Source organism: Carcharhinus amblyrhynchos, chromosome 8, assembly GCF_965287045.1.
Source record: "Carcharhinus amblyrhynchos chromosome 8, sCarAmb.v2.hapA, whole genome shotgun sequence".
NCBI classification, from domain to species: Eukaryota; Metazoa; Chordata; class Chondrichthyes; order Carcharhiniformes; family Carcharhinidae; genus Carcharhinus; species Carcharhinus amblyrhynchos.
This window is the reverse complement of record NC_137331.1, coordinates 13,819,090-13,844,991: the sequence shown is the minus strand read 5'-3', so window position 1 is coordinate 13,844,991 and position 25,902 is coordinate 13,819,090. Positions and strand designations below refer to the sequence as shown.

The window sequence follows — 25,902 nt, the reverse complement described above, 5'->3', positions numbered from 1 at the left end:
CAGACACACCCCACTCTGAAACCAAGTGATAGATGCCACCCAATTGAACTTCTGTGGATTTCTCAACAGATCCCCCCAGTTGATTATTATACTGTGAAACAACTAGCCTCACTGGAATCTGACTTCCACACGAGTGTTTCCAAACTCCACTCTCGAAAAACATGCCTTAGAGTCTCCTTCAAACAATGCTTTCTCTCGGTTATTTCCAGTAAGGATCCACCTCTAAGATTTCCAACTCTCCTTTCAGTATTCTTTTGTCTTGAATTGCTACATGCATCTATGCTTCCACACAAACTCTCAGGCACTCAGTCCCCGACAGAATACTATTGTTTCAAAGACTGGAAATAAGTACACTAAACATTATGATGGCTTTAGATATCTGGCTTCTCCACAGCCAACTTCATTAGCTCTGCTCTTCCCATTTCTCTCTTCAATTTCAATGAACAGTACCCTGGTTAAATTCCAGTTGCTGTGTTCTTTTTATTTCAGTCTTTCTAGGAACTTCTCCTCATTCCCTAGTTTCTAGAACGAGCTGTTCCAACTAACTTTTACAATTTGCTACTGTGCAGAGGGACCTGGGGGTCCCGGTGCATGAATCACAAAAACCCAGTCTGCAGGTGCAGCAGGTGATCAAGAAGGCAAATGGAATGTTGGCCTTTATCACGAGGGAGATGGAGTATAAAAGCAGGGAGGTCATGCTGCAATTGTACAAGGTACTGGTGAAGCCATACCTAGAGTGCTGTGTACAGTTTTGGTCCCCTTATTTAAGAAAGGATATATTAGCTTTGGAGGGGGTACAGAGAAGGTTCACCAAGTTGATTCCGGAGATGAGGGGGTTAGCTTATGAGCAGAGATTGAGTAGACTGGGCCTGTATTCATTGGAGTTTAAAAGGTTGAGGGGAAATCTTATAGCGATATATAAGATAATGAAGGGGCTAGACAGGGTAGAAGCAGCGGGGTTATTTCCACTTAGAATGGAAACAAGAACTAGGGGGCATAGCCTCAAAATATGGGGGAGTCAATTTAGAACAGAGTTGAGGAGGAACTTCTTCTCTCAGAGGGTAATGAATCTTTGGAATTCTCTGCCCAATGAAGCAGTTGAGGCAACCTTGTTAAATGTGTTTAAGTCACAGGTAGATTTTAAACCAGTAAGGGAATTAAGGGTTATGGGGAGTGGGTGGGTAAGTGGAACTGAACCTATTATCAGATCAGTCATGATCTTATTGAATGGCGGAGCAGGCTCGATGGGCTAGTTGGCCTACTCCTGCTCTATTTCTTGTGTTCTTAAGTCCCTTAGTTCCTCTTGACTTATTTTCTTGCTCATTATTCCATTGTATGGCTTTACTACTTCTAACAGTGCTATGAATTCTGTTGGAGTTTTGCAGTGAGAGAGGTGTTCAAAATTTCAAAATATTGTGACAAAAAAATGGAGGGAAACTGATTTCAGTGGCAGAAGGCTCTGTTACTAATGGACACAAGTTTAAGAGCCTGCTCAATTTTCACCCTAACTGCCCTTAGTGAATTAAGGGGCAGAGTTTTCTTCAAAGAATTCAAAGTGTAATACGGGCTAGAAAATGGGAGGTTTCCTCACCTGTTTTTCCAATGAGGAAAGTGATGGTAATTTATGGCAATACGGAGGCCATATTGTGAATCTCGCCATCAGGGATAGCAGGGGAATGGCATGGAGTCTCAGCTTGCTGGGAAGCCAGATGCAGAGCACTAGGGGCACCAGTGCGCAGGTGCTCTGATCTGCTAGTATACTAGGTATACTGTGTACACCGTATGCTGGAAGATCTGTCACCCACCCCCACCCCCGCCACCCATGGACATCGCTTCCCACCCCCACACGGACACCCCTGAACACTGCCCATTCCCCTCTAATCGCTGGCCTGGCTTGTCACCATCATAGCCAATCAGCCCCCACCCACCAATGGCTGCCCACCTGCCCCCCTCCCCGTATTGTTACAACTGATCAGCCCCCTCTCCCCGATGCAGAATTCCCCCTCCCCTCCTCTCCTATAGACCTCCCCCTGCCTTGTCCCATCAGACTTTGCCTCGTCAGAACCCATCCCCCAACAAGCCCTGACCCATCCACTGCTTGGGTGTCCAATGGCAGTGACAGAGTCCCCAATCACCCAGGGGTCTTCAACGGCTTCCGCTCCCACCATCGAGGCCATCATAATTGGTCCGCATTGGTGGGCACAGTCTGCCATCTGCACTGGTGGAGACATCTACCAGTAAGGTGGGAAATGGAAGTTCCCGGACTATTTCATTCTGGGCATGTCATTAGTCTTTAAATCAGCCTTCCTGGACGCGAGGCTGATTTTGCCGGCAGAACAGGGCAGGCAGTATCACGCCCAATTTCTCGCCCCTTACCCATCCTTCCTACCTGTCTATGCTACTCAGAAGTGCAGCAGCACAGAAAAATCCCATCCAATGTATATGCCATTTGAATTGATTGACTTTTCAACTTTGAGGACACCAAACCCTTTAGTACTTTGCTCACGTCAGCTGTGGCTCAGTTAGAATGACACTCACCACTGAGTCAGGGGGTTCAAGTCTCACTCCAGAACTTGAGCACAAAACCAAAACTGAGACAAAGGGGAGAGCTTACCAAAAAATGGCAGTAGGTTGTTTCTGGCAAGAAAACTGGCATGTTTCTCTCCCGAGAAACAGATTGGTTTTCTCTCCAATCTTGAGGCACTCTGTCTAAAACAAAAACCAAAAATTACACACTGTCTTGCAGGGGAGACAGGCCTCAACATGCTGATAAGGCCGAGCTGTATTAGGTTCGGAGCACCAGCTTTAAAGGGCGTGTTGAGCATAACAGGAGTAAACTTCACCCCCACCATGGACATTTCAGGGGCTTCCCTCCCTACCTCTGATCAGAGTCTGTAGTTCTCATTCTTCACCAACCTTTCTCCCCAACCATCAGCCACTTATCCTGATCTTCGGCCTCTTTGCCTCTCCCTTCCCCCAATAACTGGCCCTTTTCCCCTTCTCTCAATCATTGGCCTCTTAACAATGAATTTCCCCCTCCCTCCCCCATGAGACTCCTACTGGGGTTTGTCCCTGGGCACAGCTTGGCACGGCCAAGTTGGCACTTGCAGGTTGGCATGAGCACAATGCCATTTGGCTGTGCCAACCTGTGCCAAGGGGCAGAGACTGGCCATGACTCCCTCCCTCCAAGCTTATACTTTATGCCTCGTGGACAGGTTCACATCCAGGTGAACGTGTGGTAAACTGTGCCAACATGATGTCATGTCAATATATGGCAGGGATCAATATCTCATGAGTGAATGGGTTAATGACATAAAAATTTATTGAAATGCATGTAAAGCAGGTTTGGACGTGGTGACAGTGTCGACAAAGATGATCCAAAATTGTGTAGTTGCCAGCAAGATCTGTGACATCTGGATCTTTAGCCCTCGTTGGCATTCTCACAACGGCAAGCATGGGCTCAAGGTCACCACCCCCAAGAGTCCGAGGAACTGCGATAATTTAGACAAGGCGTTGAACAAAGACCCCACCTGCCAACTTAGGTGAATGTACAAGACCCCACAACATTATAGTGAAGGCAAGCTTGGGAGTTATCCTTTGTGCCTTGACCAGTTTTACTCCTCAAATAAAATCACAAAGATAAGTTGTCTGGTTAAAACCAATTCCTGTTTGGAAGAGCTATCAATGCACAAATTAGCTGCCTAATTTCGGGCATCACAATAGTTCAAAAGTCTTTCATTTTCTGGGAAGTGCTTTGGGACATTTGATGATCATGGCAGACACAATATAAATGCAAGTCTTCCTTTTTTTGTACTTCCTTTATCTATTTTATCCAGTCCAATATATCCAGTGCTGCTTCCTATATTAATATATTTGCAGCAGTTCCCCTTCCCCTGATGGGAGAGGCAAAGTGTTCATTTACAACCTCAGCCATTCTTTGTGCTTTTCCAGGAAGATTTCTGATTTCACCCCTAATCAGTTGCACTCTTCATCTGAGTATCCTTTTTACTGTTTTCATTTAGAGTATTGTGCGCAGTTCTGGTCGCCTCACTATAGGAAAGATGTAGAAGCTATTGAAAGGGTGCAGAGGAGATTTACAAGGATGTTGCCTGGACTGGGAGGCATGCCTTATGAAGTTAGGTTGAGGGAGCTGGGACTCTTTTCCCTGGAGAGACGAAGGTTGAGAGGCGACCTGATAGAAGTTTACAAAATGTTGAGAGGAATAGATAGGGTGGACTCTCAGAGGCTATTTCCCCGGTTTGAAATGGTCGCTACGAGAGGACACAGATTTAAGGTGCGGGGAGGGAGGTTCAGAAGTGATGTTAGGGGTAAGTTTTTCACTCAGAGGGTGGTGAGTGAATGGAATCGGCTGCCGTCAGTGGTGGTGGAGGCGAACTCGCTGGGGTCTTTTAAAAGACTTCTGGATGAGTATATGGGGTTTAATGAGATTGAGGGTTATAGATAGGTCTGTAGGTTGGTAGGTGATGTGGTCGGCGCAACTTGTGGGCCGAAGGGCCTGTTTGTGCTGTAGTGTTCTATGTTCTATGTTCTATGTTCTATGTTTTCATTTCTGTAAAATACTTTTAGGTTCCCTCTTCTATAAGCCGCAGTCATAGTTTAAAGTTTCCTTTCTCTTTCATGGAACTCCAACCATTTCTGTTTGACAGCCTCTCACTGTTCAATTACTATTTTGCTACAAATTTTTAATTTTAATCCACCTGAGCCAAATCTTTTTTTTTAAGTTGTACTGCTTCTTTTAAGTACTTTTCTCGCTTGAGTGCTTCTTGTCTCTTTCCATAAATATTTTAAACATTATTAACACACTGTTTCCTCACTGAAAAATGAAACCCCTCTAGATCCAGAGCTGTTTCGGTAACTCACTGGGCTGGAAGAACATTATCTCGTTCACATTTCAGGAATGTTTCCCGCTTATATTGTTACTATCCTAAATTAGAGGGTCACGTTGGCTACAAGATGGTGTGCAAAACAGGCTTTGCACACCATCTCCCCCCCCCCCAGTTCTGTAGCTTCTCTATGTCCCTCTGTAACCTACAACATCCTTCCGCACTATCCACAATTCCACTGATTTTAGCGTCATCTGCAAATTTATGAACCCATCCTTCTATGCCCTCATCCAGGTTATTTATAAAAGTGACAAACAGCAGTGGCCCCAAAACAGATCCTTGTGGTACACCACGAGTAACTGAACTCCAAGATGAACATTTCCCATCAATCACCACCCTCTGTCTTCTAGCAGCTAGTCAATTTCTGATCTAAACCACTAAATCACCCTCAATCCCATGCCTCCACATCTTCTGCAATAGCTTACCGTGGGGAACCTTATCAAACATTTCACTGAAATCCAAGTACACCACATCAACTGCTTTACCTTCATCCACCTCTTTGGTACCTTCTCAAAGAACTCAATAAGGTTTGTGAGGCACAACCTGCCCTTCACGAAACCGTGTTGACTATCCCTAATCAAACTATTCCTTTCTAGATGATTATAAATCTTATCTCTTATAATCCTTTCCAAAACTTTGCCCACAGCAGAAGTAAGGCTCATTGGTCGATAATTACCAGGGTTGTCTCTACTTCCCTTCTTGAACAAGGGGACAACATTTGCTATCCTCCAGTCTTCTGGCACTATTTCTGCAGATAATGTGACCTAAAGATCAAAGCCAAAGGCTCTGCAATCTCCTCCCTAGCCGCCCAGAGAATCCTAGGATAAATCTGGGCGGCTAGGGAGGAGACTGCTTCTTACCCCTTCTAACAGTCACCCAAGTACCCTCATTTCTAGGAGTAGCTACCTCCCTGTAGCTTTTTTCTACAAAAAACGGCACAATAGCTCAGTGATTAGCACTGCTGCTCCACAGCTCCTGGGTTTGATTCAAGCTCGGGTCACTGTCTGTGTGGAGTTTGCACATTCTTCTCGTGTCTGCATGGGTTTCCTCCAGGTACTCCGGTTTCCTCCCACAGTCCAAAGATGTGCGGGTTAGAATGATTGGCCATGCTAAAATTGCCCCTTAGTGTCCTGGGATGTGTAGGTTAGAGGGATTAGCAGCTAAATGCGTAGGGATATGGGGATAGAGCCTGATTGGGATTGTGGTCAGTGCAGACTCGATGGGCCGAAGGGCCTGTTTCTGCACTGTAGGGTTCTGTGTTCTATACTCATGACTGTCTCTGCCTCCTGAATGATCCTGAGTTTATCCAGTTCCAGCTCCGGTTCCCAAACACGGACTTCAAGGAGCTGGAATTGGGTGTACTTCATGCGGGTGTACTCAGCCGGGACACTAATGGCGTTCCTTACCTCAAACATCCCACAGGAGGAACACTGCACTGCCATCCCTGCTAACTTCCCTTAACAAGAAGTGAAAGAGAAAAAAGCTTACCCATTGTCACACCAAGTCTTTTTTTAGGTCAGAGGAAGGGGAGGGTGGGAGACTGTACACATGTAGTGTCTGGGGTTTCCGCCCCATTCAAATTTATTGGGCAGAACAAAAAACCTTCCCAGGTCTCCCTATGGCCTACTTCCGGTTCTCTAGAAAAAAGTCTGAAGAGAAAAAGTAAGTTAAGAATCAACACTCTCACCTATCAGCTCTCCTCACAAGAATCACCTCTCTGCCTGCTCTGCTGGAACAAAGGGGTCTAAATCACGAAGGTAAGTACTTTTTAAAGAAAAGAATCCTTCCCAGGTCTCCCTGGGGCCTACTTCCAGGCCTCTAGAAAATACCCTGAAAAAAATGTCAGGTTAGGTGGATTGGCTGTGCTAAATTGACCATTAGTGTCAGAGGGATTAGCAGGGTAAACACGTGGGGTTATGGGAATAGGCTCTGGTTGTTGGTGCAGGCTCAAAGGTAAGATCTTGGGGTAATGGACTGTTGCTCTCAAAGGCCCTAAATTAGGAATGATTGTGGAGGCCCTGTAGGAAGTTCAGAGATCCAGGATGTTGACAAAGCCCCCCTCCCCAATTTTCTTCCCCTTAAGGGACAGACATAATATTAATAGTTCATTTGGTATGGAGACAATAGGTATGGAGGTGACATGTGTTTATTAGAGACAGTGTACAATTGGTGTCCCCTTCTTCGTAACCACAACTGTGAAACTTTATCCATGCCTATTTAGTGATCCTCTATCTTCCCCTCCTTTGGTTCCCTCCCACTCCTTCTAACTGTGTCCCCAGATTGTACATGGGAGATGGACGCAGCCTTCCAATGGCCGCACTTTCCAAAGATGTGCGGGTTAGGGCAGATTGGCGATGGTAAATTGCCCCTTAGTGTCTGGAGAACTAGCTAGGATAAACGTATGGGGTTATGAGAATAGGGTCTGTGGGATTGCAGTCAGTGCAGACTCGATGGGCTGAATGGCCTCCTTCTGCACTGTGAGATTCTATGATTCTTCTGGCCTCTGACGCTCTTGGCGGGCATCCTCTGGAGGGTCTGGATCTGATGGGACCCAGCCCACTTTCGAGTGTCACAGATGAAATTGTGCCACCCTGTTCTGCCCACTCCCATAACCAGGAGTAATGCCAGTGTCAGGAAGGGGGTATTCAGAAGGATTGATGATGACCTAAGTCTCCATGGTTGAAGGCCCTGGGCAGGGCTCCTGCGTGTCCTCCATCTTCTGGGTGCTCATTGACCCTTGTGTTACTTCTAGGATGGATGAGTAGCTGGAAAGAATTCCAGAAGCCTCACTATAATCCAGCATTGCCAGTCTTGGGGGCCCACCATGGTTCCGATGCCCTCAGCCATGGCCATCAGCAAATGGTACATGTATCTCTGTGATCTGACAATGCTATTGAAGCCCTCAGCCATGGTTCTGTATGAATGGGCCAAGCTCTGATGTGCATCAGCAAGATCCCTCAATGCCAGTGGCATGTTCATGTGTCACTGGGCCCTGGTGCCTGTTGCCACAATCATGGACGTCACTGAGCAGGGAGCACCTTGGACATCATCAGACATGGCTTGGATGTCTTAATCCAGGCTTTCCACTATGGATGCCACCCTTGTAGTGTCGGCCTGGGTACCACACAATGCCAGCACCATCTCCTGTGAGACAAGGCTGCCGTTCTCCTCCTGTTGTGCCTGCATTTGCTGGAAGGTCGCTGTGACACCCCCTCCTATAAAGCCTGGCTCTGCTTTTGCATATTGACCACTGCTGGAAATGAACATTTCTCAGAGGCCCGACACCTGCCTTGAGGAGCTGTCAGGCCTCTGACTGGCCCTGGATGTTCCAGTCTCCACCCAATGTGTAATACTGCAGTGTGGTGCCCACCAGAGAGTGCCCCAGAAGCCTGTCCACTAACGTTTCCCAGCGAGGTGAGTGTCTCTGTGCTGGGTTTGTGCTGGTGAGCGCAGTGACGAGAGTTCAGTGTCATAGAGTCATAGAACAATACAGCATGGAAATAGGCCCAACTAGTAGGGTTCTATGATTCTATGATAGTCCATGCCAACCATGGTGCTCTCCAGCTAGTCCCAATTGCCCATGTTTGGCCCATATCCCTCTAGTGCCTTCCCATGTATGTACTTATCCAAATGCTTTTTAAATGTTGCTGTTGAACCTGCCTCAACTACTTTCTCTGGCAGCTCATTCCATTTACACACCACCCTTTGCATGAAGAAGTTGCCCCTCAGGTTCCTTTTAAATCTTCCCCTCTCACCTTAAGCCTACGCTCTCTAGTTTTCAATTCCCCTTGCCTGGGAAAACACTGCATTCATCCTATCTATGCCCCACATGATTTTATATACTTCAATAAGATCATCCCTCACATTCCAAGGAATAAAGCCCTTGCCGTGTCAACCGCTCCCTATAACCCAGGCCCACCAGTCCTGGCAACGTCCTCGTAAATCTTCTTTGCATTCTTCCCAATTTATAAATGTCTTTTCTGTAACAGGGTGACAAAAGCAGTACACAATACTCCAAGTGTAGCTTCACCAAGGACTTATACAAGAACATAATGTCCCAACTCCTACACTCATTGCCCTGACAGATGAAGATCACCTTCTTCAACACCTTGTCTACCAGTCATGCCATTTTCAACGAACTATGTACTAGTACTCCAAGGTCCCTCTGTTCCTCAACACTCCCAGGGCCATACAATTCACTTTATAAATCTTGTCCTGGTTTGACTTTCCAAAATGCAACAACTCACACTTATCTGTATTGAAATATATTTGCCAGTCCTCAGCTCATTTCCCTAAACGATCAAGATCCCCCCTGTAATTTTTGATAACCTCCTTCACTATCAACGATACTTCCTAATTTAGTATAATCCGCAAACTTACTAACCATTACTCGTCCTCCCTGGAGCTGTGACCCGGGGTGTTCAGAGGGGTGGCATGGCGAAATGCAACTCCGGATGGCCAACCTCAGCTGATGGAGATCCTGCAAGCCAAAGGATATGGTGTCAGCTGATGGAGATGTCAAGAGTGCATATTCAGGGGTTGATAGACTCACTCTAGAACAGTCAACTGGATCATTGTGCTTTGGGATTTTACTTGTTTGGATCTGCTGCCCTCGCAGTTGTTCCTGAGTCTCACCTGCTCTTTTCAGGGCCCTCTCCTCAGAGGAGGACTCATATTTCAGAGCCAGTCTCCCCACCCATCTTCTCCCACTCTCTCTTGTTGATGGCGATCTTCGATGATAGAGTGAAAAGGCCTGACTAGGTTGGGGGGGAGGTTGATATTTGGTGGCATTTGTGGGCATGAAGCCTGGCCAATTAGGAGGTGTGATGTGGACTGCCAGGAGACGGTTCTGATAGGGATTCTGTGTGACCATGTTAGAAGATGGCGCGGTGGGATCTAGGGGGTTTGAGGTGAGATGGCAGAGTTTAGGGACTTGAGTGATGTGAGGGGCAGGGAAGTGGACATTCACCCTTGTACATCAGAGGACGTTGTTCATCTTCTTGTGGCATAGCCTGTCCACACTCTTTGTGAAGCCCCTGGCATTCACTGACTCTGGCATGAAAAATGGAGTATTCCATAACAACTGCAGGGGCTGGCAGGCAAGAAGTCAGCACCTCACTAAGATGCTGGATGAAGTGGAGCATGAAGTGGAACACATTCTACCCCTGCTCTGGGAGATGGTCTTCCAGCAGGGTCACCACCCCAGTCTGGGACGCAGTGGGAGTACCAGCTCATTCCAAAAGAGGACAGGCAGCAGGCTCAGAATAAGGTGAATGATCTCCGCTCAGCCAGGATAAGAGAACCACACCCAGTATCCCACTGGGCCCACTCACATACAAAGAACAAAGAACAAAAACAGCCCAGGAAACAGGCCCTTCGGCCCAACGAGCCCACGCCGCCATTTTAACACTACCAGTCCCCCCCTCCACCCATGACCCCTATCCATTGTTTTATGGCCATCCACATTGAGGGAAACTAATTTAGGGACAATTTATTACCTCCAATCAGCCTAATAGCACATCTTTGGGATGTGGGAGGAAACTGGAGCACCCGGAGAAAACCCACGCAAGCACGGGGAGAATGCGCAAACTCCCACAGACACCGGCCCAAATCCATGTGTCTGCACAGCAATCAGTGATAGTCACTGAGCTGTCGTCTTGCCCAGTATCTGGTCCAGTATAAGCACACACTAATGACATGAAGCACTAGGCCAATCTCAAACAACCAAGAGCAGCCCAAGTACGACCCATCGCGTGTATGCCCCTCGTTGGACAACAAGGCGGACCGACTTAAAACCTGTGAATGCCCCTCGTACCACCAACCCTTCCTCTCATTCAGCACCTTGTTCTTTGCCAACACCGGGTACCAGGTACCTCCCCCCCGCCTGCTTCCCACAATCACCTTGTTCCCCCAGTAGCAGTGTGGTGAGGCAGTAAGATTGCGAATTGTCTCTGGAATGAACAGAGGTTAACATTTTGATTGTAAATTATTTGTGAGTTTGGTTTCTGGTTTGTAGAGTTTTGTTTTCATCTTTGTTTCAATAAAAGCCCTTTCAATAATCCAAACACTAGAACTTTCTGAATATTACCACAGGATCCCTTACACAAAGGAGGATTTGTAGATTCTGGGAATTGAGGTGGCTTCATTTGTTTTCACTTGAGCGCCAGCTGACTCAGGCAGCTAGTTGACTAAAAAAAGTAACATAAAAGTACAATTGTACACTCTACATGAGCAAGAATCCAATGATTGTTAAAAGAGCAACTGCGTCAGAACTTTTCAAGCTACACTCTGTTGTTACATAGGGAGGGTTCAAGGTTATTCACCACTGACGTAGTTTAAATGTTCCTTTCAAAGGGTGAAGATAATTTAGGATTTCTTAGTTTTACATCTGCTAAATATAATTCAACATGTGTTCAGAACATATTCAATCAAAATTTGCAGTCAGAGGAGACGATTAATGAGCAATTATTAGCACGAGAATCACACACACAGGGCAAAAAAGAAGTAGAAGATATGACAAATTTGGGTTAAGTTTGATTTTCATTTGTCCATCCAACTTCAAATTTCCAGTGAAGTGAAGCACATAGGCACACATTGCCAGTGAGAATAAAAGTTATCACCCCTCTTAATTCCTTTGTTCCCCACTCCTTCCATGGTTCTCCAGGTTTTTGATGAATTTCCCAATTTGCTGCATCTGACAGCTAACTGATACCATGTTTGTTTGAACCGGAAATTATATGCAGTCCATGAGCCCAGTCCAAATGAATGAATGCAGCCACCGATCATGGTTTGCCACAGATCCAGGGCATTATCAACTGCGCATATGGCCATCAGGATGCTCCTAGATCATCCGAGGATTTTTATTAACTGAAAAGGCTTCCAATCCATTAACACATAAATCACCAGTCACAAAGAAGTCGTACACCTGGTAAGATTCTCAGGAAAATTTTGTGCTACTCTCACGCTGCGCCAGTCAAACCTCCCAGAACTCTTTGTGCCTTTAAGTAGAGTTAGCATGTGGCTCCTTGGAGACATGGCCTCCTCACTGAAGATCTGAATGAAAAAAATCCATTATGTAAGAAATTGCTGTTGAATAGCGTTGTAAAATCTTACGAAATTCTCAAAATTTTCTGAGGAAAGCTTTCATCCAGCTTGAAAAACAGAGGAAAGAGCTGTTAACTCTGCCAAGGTATTGTCTATACTGCGGACATGAGGTCGGATCTCATGACCTAAATATAAAACCAATATCTCAATAATAGTTAAAACATGTTCTTGAGAGAAAGAAAATCATTTGGACAGGAAATAGTTTCCAAGGTGATCCTGACTGGCTTTGAAGCTGTCATCAGATGATGGAAAACAAGGGAAGAGCTTCCTGACACATCAGTTAGAAAATAGAAAGTGCTGCAACCACCAGTTAAGAAGTTCACCACTCACTCTGCATTATCAGTCAGTTTGTCCTGTGCACCAGTAACTATTTTCAGTTGTCAAGGGTTAACTGATTTTTCTGTCTATTTAACCCAAATGCACACATTCAAATTGCTGCTTCTTAATAAATGATTTAAAATTGCCAGAACGTTTAAGATTTTTGCCTCAGTGACAATCAAAGGATATTTAATTCTTTTATCATTTTACTAGATTCTAACTCCCCTTATTTCTGATACATGTGCATATTTCTGCGTGTGTGTTGGCCTGAATGACTGCATGAGAGCCAAGTGCTTAATTATTTATTATTTTCTCAGGTTTAGTGGTTAATAAATTTGCTCTTTCTTTGACTCAAGGGAGGCTTGTTTGATTGGCTCCTTATTGCTCGCAGTTTAAATAGTTAAATATATTCTGGAAAAGGCATATCTACATGAAAAATGAATTTCAATCTTTTGTGGTCAACCATGGAGGGGAGTCCGTTCATCCCTTCTCTCCTGCTCCTAACAATTCAACCCCTGTGGCATCAGCAGAAGTGGAGATCCGATGTCCATTTACCCCCTCCAACTGCTGAGACACTCTTGGCTGACTGTTTGGAGTTTGCACGTTCACCTCTTGTTTGCGTGGGTTTCCTCCAGGTGCTCTGATTTCCTCCCACAGTGCAAAAATGTGCAGGTTAGATGAGTTAAGTCATGGTAAATGCGCAGGTTTACAGGGATAGTATGGCCTCTAGTTTTGATAAAGTGCATTACACGGGAAAGATGACCCTTACAAAACTGGGTATCAGAACCCAGAAACATTGGTTCCAGCATGGAGTCCTATTCATTAGGCTGTGGACCAGGTGTGATCAGTTCTCTCCAAATGTGCGATGCACTCCCATTTTCTGGCTAGTTCTAGTCTGTCTGGTTCTTCGCCCCATGCGCCCAAAAACAGTGAGCCATTAATTGAAGAGTCTCAGAATTTCAGGGGGCTCAAGTAACAAAAGTATCACAAAATATACACTTCATAGAACATAGAACATAGAACATTACAGCGCAGAACAGGCCCTTCAGCCCACGATGTTGCGCCGACCAGCTTTTTTAAAAAAAAACACTAACCCACTAATCTAAACCAATCCCATTTCGTCCATAAACCTATCCACAGATCTCTTAAACGCCCCCAAACTAGGCGCATTTACAACTGCAGCTGGCAGGGCATTCCAGTCCCTCACCACCCTCTGGGTAAATTATGGTTGCATTATGACTCTGGTTGCATTATGACCCTCTGGTTGCATTATGACTTCAGTCATAATGCAACAAATTCTACAAGATATACCCACCATGGGTGGCACGGTAGCACAGTGGTTAGCACTGCTGCTTCAGGGTCCTGGGTTCGATTTCTGGCTCGGGTCACTGTCTGTGTGGACTTTGCACATTCTGCTCATGTCTGTGTGGGTTTACTCTGGGTTTCCTCCCACAGTCCAAAGATGTGTGGGTTAGGTTGATTGGTTTTGCTAAGAAATTGCCCCTTAGTGTCCAGGGATGTGTAGGTTCGAGGGATTAGTGGGTATAATATGTGAGGATATGGGGGTAGGGCCTGGGTAGGATTGTGTTCGATGCAGACTTGATGGGCTGAAGGGCCTCTTTCTGCACTGTAGGGTTCTATGTCTTTATGGAGTACATCATAGGTGCATTTACCAGCATTCTCTATGAAGCCACTATTATCTTTCATCAACACCTTTCCTCAAGGTAAGAAATAGAATCTAATAACATTCCCAAACATTGTTAAAGTTAATAAGCATTGCAAGCTACAGCAGGCCAAGAGTATTAACAATACGGAAAACCCAACACAATATTAATGTAAATCCATTTTTATTATAAAACTGATGGAAATAATTATAAATATACTTTGGAATGAGCTTGCTCTTACACTTGTAACAACACAGAAAATCAAATCCCAAGTATAATACAAACAGTAGTAGCATTTTCTAATCAGAAATTAAATGTGAAATACTTGATGGGTAATTTGTATGTGGTGCTGTGTGCCTATATAGTATCTCAACATAGTCAGCAATATGTAAACATTCTAAAAGCTCCTTGATGGGCTAGTGGTGAAGCCAATATCTAGTGTCATTCAGGCTAGGGAGTTCCAGATTCAATTCCTGGTCTATGCTGAGTAAGTCAATCTTACTTCGAGTTCGAGGATGACAGCTAATCATGCACATCCTAAACCGGCGAGAGAAAATAATCAGCCAAGGCTTCTGAAACTAAATGTTATTCAATGACGTCTGTTTGACATTGCACTTCATAATCATGGTTAAAAATTCTCCCCAGTGCAAAAGTTAAAAGCGTTCTGACATCCAGGAAAAGTGTTACAAGCCAATCAGCACCTGGGGAACTGCTCTCCATGACTTAGCATCTTCCAGAGAGAGAGAAAGGAAAATTCTGAAAATGATTCCCTTAACTTAACCAAGTAGGCAGATGAGCAGATATTTAATATACCCAACTATACAATATTATCTATCCCAAATACAATGAGAACCAACTGAAAATAATATGTTCAAGCTATGTTACAAGCATCAGATGATCCTAGACTATTATCTGCAATTAGAATCACTTAAGCTCCAGAGTTTCAAACCTCTTTATTAATTTGGATGCCTTTTTATAGGTTCAACCTGATCTCTTGAAGTAACCTGTGCAGAGATGTTTTGGGCGATATTGTGAAATATAACTCACTAACCACTGCCATATGATAAAAGTTGCAATATTTCCCTGAGCTAATGTCCACAGGGCAGTAGTTTGCCACATATGTTGATACATTCTTTCTAATCACACTCATAAATAACAGTTACTATACAAAAGTCTCTGCTGATTTTAGTTAACATTTCCCTTGTTCAATATGGCACAGTCCACTCTGAAAAAAACATACTATAATCTATTAGAGACAAGGCAGCTGTATGCTATTAAAATGTGATTAATGACTGCAACTGAGAAATGTTTCTTCATCGGTTGTATAATGTTTTTATGGATTTTTTTGTGATGGAACAACAGTTTTACTTCTCTCCAGAACACATTGGGAATTATATTGATTTACATCAGTCTTTTTGTTGAGTATTGTTTAATACCACACCCAATTTTCATTGATGTCGATGGAAAAGAAAATCAGGTGCAATAGAGTGAGTGCCCATTTACCATGAACATATTTTACACTACCAGCAAAAATCAAATGTATCCCCACTCTGCTTGAGATTGCTTTGCCACCACCACCCCCCCTCCACCCTCCACCCCCAGGTAGGCAATGCAATTTCCCAGTCAAAAGTGCCTTGACTTTCAGCCGGACTGGATAATCCCAGTTGCAGATAGGGCTGGAAAATCCTGTTCTCTGTCTCATCAAAAGGGTAAATTTACACTTCTCCAGACAGAAGCCACATGTAAAGGCAACACAGTTGAATTAAGGTTACAAAGCTGTAAATTCTTTTTCCAATCTGTACGGCCTTCAAGTATAGCTGCTCAATAGGAGCATGTTGCTGGTTTTATTTGTATTCTGAGTTCAAAAAGACCATGACAACAATCACCTTTACACAACTTTCGTGATCTGAAACATATTAACCTTCTGTTTTCCTTTCTAAGGTTTAAGGGGGCAGAGATTGTCATTATTTTACACATCATATGTCATCTCAGCACTGTCAGAATGTTATATGCACAACATTAATTTTAAAAACTGCAAGTAACTTCATTAGGTCTTCCTAGAGCCCTGGGTTTGAGAACCTATCGTTAATCAAACATTATCTGAACACTAGCTGGGAAAGGGACAGTTCCTTGAAGTTAAGGTGTCTTTCTGAGAATTTGTGAAAACATTGCTGAAACCATATTTAGTCTCTTCAATGGAAGATAATCTTTCATAGTATAGATAACAAAATCAAAGCATGAGTACAGAGGCAGGCTGGAAATTTGGCGGTGAGTAACCCATCTCTCAAAGCTTATCTACACGGCACAAGGAATACTCTCCACTTGCCTGGACGAGTGCAGCTTCAACGACATTCAAAAGCAAGACATTCAGGACAAAGCAGACCGTATGATTGGCAAGCCATCCACATACGTTTACTTCTTTCTTCATTGACACACAGTGACAGCAGTGTATACCATCTACAAGATGTACTGCAGCAACTCACCATGGCTCATTCGATAGCACCTTCCAAACCTGCAACCTTTACCACCCAGACTGATAAGGACAGCAGATGCAAGATCCCCCCCCAAGTCACACGCCTTCCTGACTTGGAATTACATTGCCTTTCCTTCACTGTTGCTGCGTTAACATTATAGAACTCACTCCCTCACAGCACTGAGAGTGTACCAACACTTCATAGAATGCAGCTATTCAAGAATTTCTTCTTGAGGGCAATTAGGCATGGCAAACAAATGCGAGAGTTGCCGACAACCTTTACATACAATGAAATAATAACGTTGGCTTGCTATGAAAGTAAGAAATAGACATTGTGGGCCACCTACGTAAACTCTGCTGAATATTAGATACATTCATCGTTACACATTAGCCAAGAAGGGACCGATAATGACTTCTTCAACTGAAAGGGTTACATTTTATAAATATATACTCTAAGTTTTATTACCTCAAGTAATATACAACAATATTTCATCTTCATAAACTGGACTGCTGGTTAATACATTATAACTGAATATTATATAGAACTTTCCTTGTTGCTCGTGGCAGTATATTTTTCAAAACAACAAACTAATTCCATATACACGAACAATAGATAACTACAGAATGAGCTGCCAAGCTGATGCAGTAGCTAAGTGAGATGTCTCATCTCATTAACAAGAAATTGTCACACAATTTATATTCTGTGGGTGTCCAACCAGTGACCCCTGAGCCGTGACAATCAGCCCTTAAAGCTCAGGCATCTAAATCAGATTTGTATATATATTTATTTGGTGTTTTAAAATGTTGCAGTTTGGCTCTTTGGTGGATTAGTCCTTTAAAGTTGAGTTATTAGTGTCACAAATAGGCTTGCATTAACACTGAAGCTATTAGTCACTATACTCTGGCACTTGTTCAGATATAGAGGGAGAATTTAGCATGGCCAATGCACCTAACCAGCATATGTTTTGGACTGACAGAGAAAATGAGAGCACCTGGAGGAAACCCACACAAACACGGGGAGAATGTGCAGACCCCGCACAGACAGTGACCCAAGCTGGGATTGAACCCGGGTCCCTGGAGCTATAAGACAGACCACTGTGACAACGTGCCATCCTAAATCGAAACACTGAGATCTGTTAGTATCAGCAACATGAGATTTAGGAAAGTGGATTTAAATATTATCCCCAAAACTTCACGGCACATAACAACAAACAATAAAACTTGAACACCCTGACACAAAAACTGTATTACGTTCAACTTGCTCCCGCACCCGACCCCGGACTTATCAGCAAGTCAGTCATTGTTCAAGGGAATTTTACACGGAGGGTCAGTGTTGCAGCAACTACATGTACTGAGCCTTGCAAAATAGAGAAATGTGATATAATAGGGACTCAATCTAACCTTGCCCGCCATAACACTGCAAATGTAACGTAAACTTATATCCATGCAGGTGGGGATATAACTAAATAAAATTATGATCAGGTTTCATGACATGTGGTAAGTGCAGTATGCTTGAGAGGAACAGGTGACTTTGGACCTATGATTCTCAAAGCCTTTCATCACTGGCTGTTTTCCTCCTCGCGTGTCTGTGTTTGTTTAAGATTAAGACCTGAATTTTCACTCCAGAGTCGGGAGTGCAGAGTCGGGAGGAAGTGATTCAGATTGTCAGATATTTGTTCTGGAAGGATTGGTGTTAAATGGAGTCAGGCCCAATACTCAGGAAGAGCTTGACGGCAGCCACAGAGGCTACTAGGAGATCGGCTGTGTGAAAGGCTGCCTCATTGATCCTGGAACTTTGCTGCAGTTGTAAAAAGAACACACATCCCTCCAGATTCCCATGCCACCTCATATACACCTACCTCCCCATGGCCCCTAATATCCTCCATGTCAACCTATGCTCCTCCACTGACCCCCCTCTCTGATGGCCTACCACTCTTGGCCAGCTCACTCAATATCCACCATGGGCAGGTCTCAGGACCCACGCTCAGATGAAATAAGGTAGTTCTTAAGTAAAGTTCTTAAGGCTTCAATTGATGAAGTCACTTTTAAAAAAAAACACTCTCACCACATTTAACTTCTTTCAAATACTTAATTACTTATAAAAAACAAATATTTGTCAAAGAACCTGTGAGCACTTGGAGTGCCAGTGAAACTGTGAACTGACAGGTGGTGATGATAGGTTGTGGAATCTGTCATATAGCACAAATCCTAAAAGGGTTTTGGCAAGATTATGTCAGTGGACAGAATGAAATAGCAAATATTGTTTTATTTAAACAATTCAGACAGCTTTCCAAAAATATTATAGGCAGAGTTAAACGCCATAACAGCTTGATAGTTCAAATGAGTTTGAAAATTCCAATGAATTTATCCACTTTTTATGCACATTCATGTCACCTTCCAAGACCTCTCCCAAAGGACTCCAGACCTCTCCTATTGGTATGCCTGGATCCAAACAGAATGGTGCACCACCTGCCCCTTAAATAGTTATGGACCTCCTTCTAAAAGGGTTAAAGCCCAGAAGTTGTGTTTTGGACATTCCATGGGCTAAGATTGGACCTGACTGAAGGCAACTTGTGAAGCTGCCTCCCTGGTCCACCCATCCCACGCTGCAAAAATGGTGGGTGCAGGATTGACTTTTGGAATCTGGCTTCTGGCGCTATTTTGGCTGAGCTGGAGCCCTGTTCTGTCTTAGCGAAAATTCAGGCTGAAGTGTTCAGTTGTCTGTTATCATTGTATCATTAAACTTGCAGGATGTCGAAGACATGGACTTTTACCATGTGGCAAGTCTCATAGTCCTATCAATTCTTACAAAGGAAAATAAAAGGCGTTCTATATAACAAAAATTAGGAAAGATAGACCTTTCATTGATTCCAGGAAGAAACCTTCAGATCACAATGATTGCTGTTGCAATTGGATTTTATTTCCTATACAGCACAGCAGGTTACTGATTCCACAAACTGCAACATTCTTAGACTGTAGATCATAGAACCCTACAGTGCAGAAAGAGGCCCTTCGGCCCATCAAGTCTGCACCGAACACAATCCCACCAAGGTCCTGTCCACATATCACTACATACTATAACCACTAATCCCTCTAACCTACGCATCCCTGGATACGAAGGGGCAATTTCTTAGCACGGCCAATCAACCTAACCCGCACATCTTTGGACTGTGGGAGGAAACTGGAGTACCCGGAGGAAACCCACACAGACACGAGGAGACTGTGCAAACTCCACACAGACAGTAACCCGAGCCAGGAATCGAACCCAGCACCCTGGAGTTGTGAAGCAGCAGTGCTAACCACTGTGCTACCGTGCCGCCCATAACCAAGCTGGCATTGCATTCAATCCTCTTTCTCAATATTCCTTACTGTAGGACATGATTTGGTGTTGACTAGAGGATGCTTAATGTTACTGGAGTCAGGTTATGCCAGATCTGTACTAAACTGTTCGGTTTATTTCTCACATTCTCATGCAGGGTATTGTCTACAGAAATACATCTCAATTGACATTTGGCTATTTTATTGCATTTCAACCTGGACTGATGGGAGTTAAAGAAGAATGTCTCCCATTGCCTAGATCAGGGAAAAGCACTTTATAGTCAGTGATGTACTTTGGAAATGCAGAGACTGTTGCAATGTGGGAAAATGTGGCAACACTTTTCACCAGCAAGGACCCACAAACAGCAATGAGATAAATGGCCAAGGAATGCACTTCTCTTTGTGCTGTTGGCAGAATCAGGGAACACTTTGTGCTCTTGTTTGATACATGTCATGGAATTTTTTGCTGCCACCTGAGAAGGCAAAAGGTGTCTCAATTCAATGTCTCATCTCAAAAACAGGACCTCCAACTGTGCTGCACCCCCTCAGCATTGCACTAAAATATCAGCCTCAATTACATGCTCATGTCATTGGACTGGGACTTGACCTCACGACCATCTGATCCATGGGAGTGAAGGGGGGATTTTCTGTTCCCCTGTGGTGTTTTGCAGCCACAGAGGTGGCCTACCATTGGCCGACAGTGTGATTTTCCAGTCCCGCTGCAGTCAACAGGTTTTCCCATCATTCATAGAACATAGAAAAACTACAGTAAAAACAGACCCTTCGGCCCACAAGTTGCGCCGATGATATCCATACTTACTAGGCTTACCTATAACCCTCAATTCTATTAAGTCCCATGTACTCATCCAGAAGTCTCTTGAAAGACCCTATCGAATTTGCCTCCACAACCACCGACGGCAGTCGATTCCACTCACCCACCACCCTCTGAGTGAGAAACCTACCCCTGACATCTCCTCTGTACCTGCTCCCCAGCACCTTAAACCTGTGTCCTCCCGTAGCAACCATTCCAGCCCTTGGAAAAAGCCTCTGAGAATCCACCAGATCTATACCTCTCAACATCTTATACACAGTTGTATATTTGTATTATAAATTGTTTGCACCCTCCACTGTTGGGGAGACCACAGTGAGAGTCGCCATCCGCAAGACTGGAAGATTACTCTGGCAGGAATGGCCAGAAAATGTCTCACCAATTTCTACTGATGCACCACAGAAAGCATCCTATCTGGGTGTATTACAACTTGGCATGGCTCCTGCTCTGACCAAGACTGCGAGAAACTACAAAGTGTTGTGAACGTAGCCTAGTCCATCACGCAAACCTGCCTCCCATCCATTGACTCTTTCTACACTTACTGCTGCCTTGGAAAAGCATAATCAAAAACTCCACGTACCCCGGGCATACTCTTTTCCACCTTCTTCCACGTAAAAAAGATACACAAGCCTGAAAACATTTACCAAACGAATCGAGAACAGCTTCTTCCCCGCTGCCATCAGATCTTTGAATGATCCTATCACACATTAAACTGACCTTTCACTTAATCCTATCGATAACTTCAACACTATATTCCAAACCCTCTCCATTCCTTCTCCCCCTTTGTATTCCATGAATGGTATGTTTTGTTTGTAAAAACGCACAGGAAACAATACTTCTCACTATATCCCGATATATGTGACAATAATAAGTCAATTCAATTCAATTTTGGCCAAAGGTTCAAGTGTCACCATAGAGCCAAGGCTGACATCTAAAGTACACTATAATCAAAATAACAGGCAAACGATTTTTAAAAACTAACAGTTGCAGTCAAAATCTGGGATACATCCTGTGAGAAATTTAGAGAAAACTTTTTATTTAAGTACTTCCAGTGTATAACCATATACATGTATTAAGAGAGTGGACATCATAAAATCCCAACAACTGCAGAAGCTGGCTATTCGGCCCATCTGACAGAGCATCTTACTCAGGTCCTCTCCTGTAACCCCATCCATTTACCATGGTTAATCCATCTAACCTACTTTGGGACACTAATGGGCAATTTAGCATGGTCAATCCAACTTACCTTCATATCTTTGGACTGTAGGACAAAACTGGAGCACCCAGAGGAGGAAGCCCATGCAGGCGCAGGGAGAACGTGCAAACACCACACAGTCACCCATTTGAAATACTTTGCCTTCTTCTTTAGCACCACATGATGGCATGGTGGCACAGTGGTTAGGACTGTGGTCTCACAGTGCCAGCGACCTGGGTTCAATTCTTGGGTGACTGTCAGAAGCAGCTCTGGTCTCAGGGTAGTGAGACAACCGAGCAAGGCTCCTGCATTGAATTGTGTAGGTGGTCTTTCTGAAGCCTCCAGTGTTGTATATATGCTGGTTTGCAGTGCCTTTTTGCCAAATGTATGATGTGATGACATCATGATGTTATGTTATTGTATTGAGTAGTAAATTGGCGTTTAATTCTGACTCCACTGAAGAAACATCACATTACACCTCTTGCTGCACCCCAACTGCAGTCTTCCACTTTTAATTTCCCATTTTATCTTCAGTGGCATTAAAGGTGTCAGCACTAAACAGAGATGAGGGAGCAGCGCTATTTGAGTTAACATTCATGGATCCTTTTTCAGTGGCATCACAAGCAAATGATGATACAGCATCTGTCTCCTCACATTGCTGATATAACTGCTTCTCTTTGTCTGGCTTGGTGTAATATTAACAATGGCATATCAACAGGTGAAAAAGTTACCTCTGCAGTTATAAATTCACTCAGCTTATCGTCATTAATTTTGCTTCAGAATTAACCTGATGTATCCAATGTTCAGGGATTCTCACAACGTAAGTATTTTGAAACTTACAACATGATCAATTTAATTATGTTAAATATTCACGAGAAATTAACTCTCCTAAGTATCCAGCATTCAATAAATTTAGATAGAATATTTGGTCCCAATATTTTCCTGATTAAATTCAGGGATGCTATACTCCGAGCACACTGCCTCATTCAACAGGAGAGTGGGATTGCAGGTTTAATGTTTTATGACCACTTTTTGTGGCCTAAGCTCTCTATGACTGTGAATCTGGAAACATCATTGAAATTACAGTGCTGCATACTGCAATTTAGCAAAAATATAATAACCCACTGAAATCACTGAACAACAAAACCTTATGTCGTCTGCAGCTGGGGTTCTTTGGCCCCACTGCAGTGAATGGAGATTTGCCGAGTACCAAATTCTCCATTTTTGCCGCGAGCGGTGGCAAGGTGTGATCGGCCTGAGAATTCCAGCCTATGTAACATGACAACATTGGAAACTTCCAAACACTGAGGACGCAATATTTGAGTTCTGTTCTCAACCCTTTCTGTGGAACAAAGACCCAAGGCAAAATACTCTGGATTTGGAAATTTGAAATCGAAACAAAACATGTTGGAAAAAAAAGCTCTGCAGGTCTGGCAGCATCTTTGGAGAAAGAAACACAGATAATATTTTGAGTCAGAGTTAAAGGGCGAGGGAAATGTAATGCATTATATAATGCATAAGAAGGAGTGGAACAGAGTAAAAGGTCAGTGATTGGTGGGGTCTAGGAGAGTTTGCAATAAAAATGCACAAGACAGAAGAATCGTGAATGGCAGTGTGAAGGATTGTAGAAGGTGCTGATAGTGGCATAAAGGTAAGAAAACAGAATGATAGTTTTTTTATAATACTGTTAGATCACCAGAAATGTCAAGATTCAATAAATCAAATTGAAGACTATGTTTAACTACGATATATGGGAGGATTAATGGACAATAAAAATCCTGTACTCAGATAACATGCATGAACATAGAAGTGCCCCTCTTGATTATCTATCACTTTCCCTGTTGCTTTACAAATCCTTCAACTCTGCCTGTGGCAGGCACTCCATTTCTCTCCTAAATTCTCCTATCATGTTTTCTTTTCCCTCTTCCTCTGCTCCCAAAAGCATTTTGAAAGTCATCCTCTTCAGCTGTGCTTTCAGCTTTCAGTCCCTAACTCCTTTGTGTTTTCCAGACTTTCTCTCCTCACTCTGTAAAGAATTCTACAATACCTTTTTATGTACATTTCCACGGACACCACTTGTCCTCTGGCGCCCTCAGACAAGCTGAGTGTCAATAAGTTATTCAACTTCTGGAAAAAATTACTGCCAAGCTTAATCTAATCTCCACCCAACATGCGCAAACAGCAAACTTTCATCAGAGATTCACTAGATGGTGACCTGGTACAGAAACCCTGGCCTATATTCTCTGACCTACCCCAGGAGCACTAAGTCAAACACTCCCCACCAGTTTGAATATTTTGCTTGTATAAGACATAACATTGCATTATCATCATTTCAGACAGTAGATGATGGAAAATAGCTTGCTGCAAAGTGCAAAGGATATACAGTACTGAAAGGGTTAGATAACTCTGCATGTGGTCATGAATTTTCATCATCAAGATTGACCTTACTGCAAAGACCTTTGGATAAAATAGCTTCTTCATCAACTTGTCATCACTCAGGGTCTGAGCAAGACATCAGTGCAGTGAGTTATTATAGAAATGGATAAGAGTAATTTACATTTGGATAAAAATATAAAGGAATAAACATTTTGGACAAACATGTTCTCTTATAAAAAATATCTTTCTCTTTACTGAACGCACAAAGAGAATTCAATCCCCTGAGGGTCGTATTGATGTAAATCCCATTCTCCTCCATCTTCAATCTGTGTTCTTCACAGCACTTTGCTTTCTGAAGTTCATTGATGCACATTAAAGGAAGTCTAAACACCACAGAACAGATCGTCTATCTGCAATGCCTGCCTCAGGAATGCTTCCAGCTATTGAATTATGTGAATACACAATCATCATATCTTCACAAAATCTGGAGGAGGATTCCCTCTTCCACGTATGAAAGACTCTGGAGCAGGGTCAATAAGCAGTTTGATGCGTGTCACGTGACCGAATTATCTGGCAGCTCATTGGTCTTTCTGCACCCAGTCCCAACTATCTTCACTGTCCTTCCTGTTTTTCTCGGCTTCAATGATTTCCTTGTACCTCCGACGAAAGAAGCCCATCTAGGCAAAAAAGAAAAGTGAATGGATAAAGGCTTGAGATGATTATACACAGTATTGGAATGATTTGTGACAAATCTCAATAAATAAATAAATAGTCCATCAATAAATCTTGAAATCTGTTTTTTTTTGTGGTTACTCATCCTTGGAGGTATATTGTAACTCATCAGCATAAGCCCAATCGTGTTGACGTTGGCATATGACCCTCCAACATCATGTGGCCATTTGAGATGGCACTAGAAGGAAGTTATTTCTTATAGAAGGCAAATTGAGAAGATAACTCTGAAAATAAGAAAGTGAATGTGTTTGAAAGGCCTATAAAGAGACCTGTGTTTTTGCATTCTCTTCTGCGAAACGAATTAAAATTTAGATCGGATTAGTAAGATCTGGCAGTTGGAATGGTTTCACATGTCATGAGTTACAACTCTGGACCTGAACATAATGGTAACCAAAGTATAAAACTGCTAACAATTTAGCAGAAGTTCTCAATAATACTCAGAGGGGTAAAAACAAAGGCTGATATAACAAGTGGAAACATTAACTTGATAGCAATGGGCGCCTGAGGCTCATACCTGACTTGGGGAGAATACACAAATTACTTAAATTGGAAAATTCTTCAGTGCTGTCGTCAATCATTTTGATCAGCATCGTAAAGTATAAGAGAAGAAAAAAACTTAATGATTGTCGCTGAACTCAATTAAACACTGTAGGGTCCTCACAACAGTCCTTGAACAGCCACCTTCCTTTTATGGTTTTGTGGTGAAATAGTTAAATTTAATTTACATACTGAACTGAATGATCCCACATCCCCAGTAGGGAGTTTCCTTGACAGAAACATGCGTCAGGGAAACTATTCTCTGATCTGCTCTCTTTTCAAAACAGTCCACTGTTGTAAGTGCACGATTTTCCCTATTTTTTTTTGTCTGTCCTTGTGCACTGAAGATCATTTATAGTTCAATGTGGCATTGATTAACAGTCATCCTTCAGTGATCGTGCTGAAAAGCAAAGGGTATGAGGAACTTCCCGCACGCATGAAGTGTCTCCATT

At 43.3% G+C, this 25,902-nt stretch overlaps 1 protein-coding gene across 2 annotated transcripts in view; it reads right to left on the bottom strand.

The window, feature by feature from the left end:
- Positions 1 to 14,194: 14,194 nt before the first annotated feature.
- The window catches only part of itga9 (integrin, alpha 9), a 424,393-nt gene continuing 412,685 nt past the window's right edge, over positions 14,195 to 25,902 (bottom strand). For both annotated transcript variants that reach the window (XM_080193712.1, XM_080193713.1), the window contains one exon: positions 14,195 to 24,858. In XM_080193712.1, the coding sequence (XP_080049838.1) occupies positions 24,760 to 24,858 (99 nt within the window). In that variant the 3' untranslated portion in view covers positions 14,195 to 24,759. The remainder of the gene's footprint in view (positions 24,859 to 25,902) is intronic.